Source organism: Sapajus apella, unplaced genomic scaffold, assembly GCF_009761245.1.
Source record: "Sapajus apella isolate SASKATOON/1434 unplaced genomic scaffold, GSC_monkey_1.0 scaffold30, whole genome shotgun sequence".
NCBI classification, from domain to species: Eukaryota; Metazoa; Chordata; class Mammalia; order Primates; family Cebidae; genus Sapajus; species Sapajus apella.
This window is the reverse complement of record NW_022436970.1, coordinates 24,028,377-24,035,839: the sequence shown is the minus strand read 5'-3', so window position 1 is coordinate 24,035,839 and position 7,463 is coordinate 24,028,377. Positions and strand designations below refer to the sequence as shown.

Genomic DNA, 7,463 nt, shown 5'->3' with positions numbered 1-7,463 from the left:
CATGCCCTGCAATCTCCCCTGCTCTACAATCAGGAACACACTCTTCTCCCTGGGAGCTGTCTTGCGCATTCGAGATTAATGCATGTAAAGTTTTAGAAAAGTGCCCACCACGTGGTAAGTGCTCTCCAAGCTGGAGCTGTAACTGCTACTGTGAATCCCTATTGGGAAGGGAGGACTGCGCATGTATTAAGCACCAGGAAGATACCAGCCACTCACTTGTATATCAGGTTGAAAAGCTAACATGGTAAACAGCAAGAATTAAATCCAGTTCTGTAAAACGCCAAAGATGCCCTTTCAATTATGAGATCTATTATGCCAACACTAAGTAAATTTAGAAGGCAGTTTTTTAAGAAAGGACAAGGAGAGAGGAACAGGGAAAAGAAGAGGGAGTGAAAGAGTGCAGAGACGGTAGAAACTGGAAGAGTTTCTAGGCCACACGGTAGCTAGACAGTACAGAACCTATTGCCTTGCACAAGCTGGTTATAACCATTTCTTGACTAGCAATGAGGGTTGGCTTCAACCCCACGCGAGTCCAACCCCACTTCAGAAGGAAGGATGAATGCACTGAGTGAAGCACCAGCGTGCACCAAGGCCTGGGCACGGACTCAGCAGCGAGCTTCCAGGGCTGGATTCCAAAGCACAGTTGCAAAACTAAGAGGCCGCTCCAATCCACAGTCAGGACCCTGATAAAGAGCTTAATGGATAGAGGTGGGAAGAAATAATAGAGACTGACTGGAGGAAAAAAATGACAGAAAATAAGTTGAATGAAGAAAAAGATGGGCTAAAAAAAGTCAGAGTAAAAGGCAGTGGAGCTTTTAAGATTTTAAATTCATATTGAAAATTAAATTTACCCTCAAACATCATAAATAAAACCCCTAGAATTTGTAGGTGCCTCAGCCTCCTAAAGTGCTGGGATTACAGGCGATCCACCACGCCTGACCACAAAACTAGAATGTTCTAATGCATAGCGGGACTACAGATGCCCACCACAATGCCTGGCTAATTTTTTCATTTCTAGTAGAGACACTTTGGGAGGCTGGATCACTTGAGGCCAGCCTGGTCTCAAACTTCTGGCCTCAAGTGATCCAGCCTCCCAAAATGCTGGGATTAGAGGCATGAGCCACTACGCTTGGCCTGTCTTTTCAAAGAATTATTTGATTTCCACTGTGCTGTAGTAAGACTTCCAGCAAAAAATACCAAAAGATAGCTTTTACTATTAATTACCCACAGAGTGAGGCATAAATGCATGTAAAGATTTTTCATTTCATTTAAATGCACACAAATTACATTTTAAATAAAAATGAGTAAAATCAATACTCAAGAAGAGCTTCTCATTAACTGGATGTTAGCACATACTGTGGCTTCATCTCATGTATGGTATCATGATGATAGCAACTACTGATGATTCAGACTTTCTGTTATGATTAAATTTACACACATTAGATGCATAAATAACAATTTTAGAAGTATAACCAATTTAGGATATAATCAGTCTTTAAAACCAAATTTTGGCTTTCAATATGCTTCTTATAAAATGAAAATAAACTGGTTTAATACTATAACATCAAATTAAATACTAAAAAAAATTAATACAGATTCCTTTATTTTAAAATGAACCATCAGCATAAAAGAGTACAAATTGTAAAATAAATAGACTGAAGATAAGAAATTAGACAGCCACAATTAACTGTCAAATTATAGGCAAATTATATATCTAACGATGAAAATTTAAGACACATATAAAACTGATTAGCCAAGCAACGTTACTTTTAGAAATTCTTCAGTATGAGAATGTTGTTATATAAACATTCATATCCTAAGTCACCAACATTTTCGAAAGTCTATTTTAAGAAATATATTAAGCCAAAAGAATGAGCTATTCAGAACTATGCAGACTTTGTCACTGAAAGAAAAAACAAGTTCATCAAAGCAGTTGCTCCTCAATCTAGCCTACCTTATTTTTTGGATTGGATGTGTTCATTACACTTCGAGTCTCTTTTCCAGTATAAATGACAACACCTATTACAGTACCTGCAAAAACATGAAAGTGGTCCTTATAGAAATACTTTAAAGATGAGTAAAAGACAACACTTTCTAATTAACTGTTTTGACGGAAAGCATTATCACACTATTTTATTTTATATAAATTTATCCAATAGTGTATTTATTTTGGCTATTTTAAGAAAATCTAATCTCAGCTCTAAAAATGGACTCTGATAAAGTCAAATGATTTGTTAAGCAATACAAATGTACCTACCTATAACATTAGGAAATGTACTAATATTGTTTTCACTGACAACAGAAAGAATGACAATGGTCTTTCACTACTGTCTACTAAAATGGTGGTTCTATCACTGAAGGTTAATTAAGAGGTTAACTGATCAAACTTGTCCTTTGACTTTCAAACAAAGATGGTACCAGTTGAACCAGTTTCTTTTAGTATATTTCCACTGTAAAGATCAAAGTATTACTAATTATCAGTGACAGCCTTTGCTAACATTTCAAAATGTATTCAATTAAAATAGGAATATCACAAAAAACAATATTTGATTTTGCATTTAGAAGCTATTACTCTCTTTTATACATAAAAAGATACAATAATTTTTAAACTTAAGAGAAAAGAATAAAATACTCTTGGAATGACCCAGAGATTGCAAAGGCTAAAGGGCACTTATTTCTAGAACGTCAGTATTAAAAACCGTAAGTCTCTTTCTGAAACTGCAGCCATATATAATTTATATTCCTAATTGTCATCCTTAACTTTTTGTAAATGTTGAAGGTGAGAAACAATTAAGGTGAGAAAGTATATACACATAATACTCAGTGCTATTATCATTACAGAATTAACTATAATAATTATACAAAAACACTTTGATGTCACATTAAATTAACATGTAAAATTTAGAGCATCATAAGACAGGCTCTTTGAAGTAAAGATGATTGATATGAACTCTTTCAGCTTTCTGTGAACCTTGATATGTTACATATCATACACATCACATAGCTTACACCTTCCTCTCTAGAAAATCTCCGAAGGAGGAAGATGTAAAGTATTCCCCAGCAGTGATATGTGTAGAGATTATATATATTTCTCTTTTGATTGAGTGTCACTGAGAAAGTGTGAGGCTTCAGTTTGTAAAAGTTCATGAAGGCACAGCCAGCTCACACTTTGAATACAAGCTCCCAGATGCACAAATGCCGTCTTGACTATTATTGTCCACATAAACTTCTGAGATTAGACTATACTTACTATGCAAAGAAATATCAAATATATAATAATACAATAGTACTATAAAAAGCTTTCAAAAAAGAAATCATAGAATTACTTTATATCAGTGAAGCTAAATATTAAATATCATCTGATCAGAATTTTGTTTCATCAATTTAGTTTAACTTAATCAAAATATAAACATCCCGCTAATGTTAAATTATCATAATGCTATAACAAGGCAAACTGCAAAATTAATTTTTTTAACATTAACAAAATGAGCAAATCTCAGAGAAGCCTTTCCAAGAATTAATCAAGCTAGAATACCTTGACCTAAAAGCAGATTGATGAGCAAAGTGGATTCTAGAGTGGCCTTACAATTTACAGTACCAAAATTAAATGTGATAAATGACAGGGCACACCTAAGTTTTCAAGAGGTCCTGGTACAATATTTGTACAGTCTGTTAAGGTTTGCTAAAGGCTCTCATACGTATTCTCTCACTTGATTCTCATGAAAAATGAATACTCACTACAATTAGAGTAAATGAATTTCTCTGTCATGCTTTTTAATATCTGGCATAACTAGAATCAATACAGAAATATTTGGAACATTTTCCATTCTCCTAGGCTAAAAGATTGAGTAAAACCCTTATACAAGGAAAAAAGAACAGAGGAAAGGGGGTTAACCACAGATTATGAAAACGAGACACAAAAGGGCAACAAAGTATCACCAACTGATTTTGTGTTGCATAAGAGGAAGCTGAACATGACAAATACAAAATGTCACAAAGATTTCTCAGTAAATAAAATACGTGAACAGGAGAATTCCAAAACTTTAACCCATATTTTCAGAGTAAAATCAAGGTCTACCTCCCTCACAACGGGCTCCAACTGGAGAAACTTCTACATCAGAAAGAACTGAGTTCAGGACTATGTTGGTAGATTAAAACCACAACCGGCCAGGAGCAGTGGCTCACGCCTGTAATCCCAACACTTTGGGAGGCCAAGGTGAGGTCAGGAGTTTGAGACCAGTCTGGCCAACATGGTGAAACCCCATCTCTACTAAAAATACACAAAATTAGCCAGGCGTGGTGGTGGGTGCCTGTAATCTCAGCTACTCAGGAGGCTGAGGCAGAAGAACTGCTTGAACCTGGGAGGCGGAGGTTGCAGTGAGCTGAGACGGAGCCACTGCACTCCAGCCTGGGCAAGAGGGCGGGACTCAGTCTCGGTGGGTGGGAGGACCACAACTACAACAACAAACCAGTTCTTAACAGGACCCTAGAAACACTGCTGGTCCAGTATTCATAATGAAATCAAAAATTTAACTCCATTTATTACAGTAAAGCATTTTAAAAGATTTAGGAGCACTTAGTCTTCAAAGCCAGTGATTACATTTACCTGATCCATAACTGCACACTTCAAATTGACTACAGTTAAAAATGAATATAAAATATTCAGATGCTTTGGGTCCAAAAAAGAGGCATAAAATATGACCACACTTACTCCTATGCTCCACAGACCCTGTGACTAGGGCTCTTGAGACTTAGCCTGCTTCTAAAGCTTCTAAAGAGGCTACTATGTGGTTCAAGTCTGCAAGGCATTCTACAGTTCAATTCTACGTCCAACTTCTGTTCAATCACAATTTCGCATAAGTGGGATAACAGTTACTTTCTTAGTTATTATGTGACTTCCTTGCTGTATGCCATATAGAAAATTTCACGCAAAATCATACCACCTTCTAATTGACAGTACACTTGTATTTTAAGCAAACAATTTTCATGATGCAAAGCAAGACAAAGAATGCTAACAAGGTCAAATTCTGTAGAAAAAGATACTCTCCTTTATATAAACATTTCTAATTTATATCACAAAACATAACCCAGCACTTTAAAACAAGTAGTCCACTTAATATTTCAAATGATCAGCCTATTGCAATGCAACTCTTTTAGTTGCTATTTATAAACACTGATATATTTAATTTGCAGATAATAAACCAATCCTCACAAACTCAAATTAAGATGATTCACAGAAAATTGTATAAAAACACAAAATATAAAACCTAGACCACTTTAACGAAACAATTAATGGCCTTAAGCTATTAAATCAAAAGAATGTGAAATGCTTACTAAAAAAAAAAAGAATACATATTTCACATGTGTCTAATGAGAGACAGAGGTATTAACAAATCCATGTATTTGTTGACTATCAATTATACAACACAAACCTGCTGGATAACATTAGCAAAAGCAGGCAGGGCCACACACACCAGCCTCTGACACACTCCAACTTACTGATGCCCTCCAGGAGCCAACTGCCACAAAAACTCAGCGTGCACTGCTCCCTGAGGCAGGCATTCCTTGGCTGACCCCATAGCAAGGCAGACACTGAGACTGCACACACAACTCTTACCACACCTGAGTGTAGGAAAACTGATGACAAGTGTGAACTGGGTCCCAGGATGTAAAAAATCTAGACCAAGACTGGCATACAGAGTACAAATGAGACCCCAACAAGAGGTCTAGAGTCCACACAGCTGAGAGACAGACACAGGAGACCCACACCCAGGCCGAGTCCACACAGCCAGGACACAGAGACACAGGAGACCCACACCCAGGCCTAGACACCACGTGGCTGGCCCACTGAGTGACCAGAAGACCTGCACCCAGGTTAGGTCCACGTGGCCAGGGACTGCCCTCTGACAGCCCTGTCATACTTTTGTTGACCCTGCCTTAGGGAGCCCAGCTTTCTTTCCAGGTTTGTAGCAGCTGAGCATCAGGAATACTCCTTCGTATGCTCCTCACTATAATAAACATGGCAGTTCTCCAGGACCTGGTTCTGTATTTTAGAGAACAAGTTTTCTAAATCCACATGGGAAGCACAACCTCAGGCAGCACAGCAGGCTCCCTGTGTCCTGCCTTCGGTCACCTCTTTTCTGGTGCATCTGTCTGTCATGTCTAACTGGAGTCCTGGTTTCCAAGCATTCAGAGCCCTAGGACAGGGGAGAAGGACCAAGTTCACCTCCCCTTCAGAGTCAACTTGAATTCAACTGACATACAACTTTTAAAGGTTAAAAGGAATTCTAGACTTAGAATCAATTACAAAGAATACAAGAGTGCTTAGGTTACTCTGGAAATCTTAAAGTCTTTCGAACATTCCTTAGGATATAGCATGTGATAATATACAGAATTTGGTAGCTGTTCACACTAATAAGCCTTTTAAATAAAGATATGTTTGTATTAAGAGTTGAAATTAAAGAAAAAGCTCACATTTAAAGATGTTCAAGCACAAACTAACATTAAAGGCACCTTACTTAAGCTTCTCGAGTGGATGGTTTAAAAGCCATCTTTATGCCCACTAGGAAGACATGGCACTGAATGCTAGATGGCAAAGAGAACAGCAAGGGTGGGATAGGGCTGGCATGTTATGAGGCCCAGTTACTGTCCAGCTAGTGGCTCCCACTTGCCAAGGTCATCAAGAGAACTAAGGTCAGGAGAGAAAACTGTCCAGGGAACTGAACATGATGTCTCAAAAGCCTTAGCTCAAGGAGCTTTAGTCTCCCTCAGAAGAAGGGCCACAAATCAACAGGACTAGGGATCAGTAACAACGTTTAATTTACGTTTATACAGGCCCCAGGAAACAAAAAATGGAATGTATTTTAAAAAGAGAAGCATTACTATCTTCATGAATGATCCATAATTAACAATAATCAGTATCAATAAGATGTGAAAAACAGGCTGTAATAACTACATATGGCAAATGTAAGCCTCCTCCCCATGTGTCAGCTTCTGGGTCCTGCATCATTAATGCTTTCATATCACTACTGAGGCCAAGCGATTGAGGATACTGGCTTTAGAGGAAGGTGCAGCTGGACTCCATTCTGGTCCAGGTGCAGCCTGGCTCTGTGGTAACTGGCAGGGGTAACACACCCCGCAAGTGCAGCCATTCGGCGTGAGGCCAGGCCAGCACTGACCATACTCACCACCTAGCATAGAGGCTGGTAACACTCATGCCTCTCAGCAACACCAAGACAGCAGCATGAAGAAAGTTTCAGGGCAGGTTTCCTTAGATGAATGTGCCTGTCCATGATGTGAAGACCCTCCCTGAGACCTACCGAGCCCAGGGCCTGTGTGTCCACCTCTGAGATGTTCTCCTGGTGTGAAATCCCCCCACGAGGCCTTCAGAGCCCAGGAACCACATGTCCACCCCTTGTCCTCTTGGTATGAAATCCCTCCCTGAGGCCTACAGAGCCCAGGGC

The 7,463-nt window shown here is 38.7% G+C and overlaps 1 protein-coding gene across 1 annotated transcript in view; it reads right to left on the bottom strand.

Annotated features, from left to right (window-relative positions):
- The window catches only part of ATP9B (ATPase phospholipid transporting 9B (putative)), a 291,524-nt gene that overhangs the window by 150,648 nt on the left and 133,413 nt on the right, over positions 1–7,463 (bottom strand). The window contains 1 exon segment of the mRNA XM_032293812.1: positions 1,955–2,128. Within this exon segment, the coding sequence (XP_032149703.1) occupies positions 1,955–2,128 (174 nt within the window).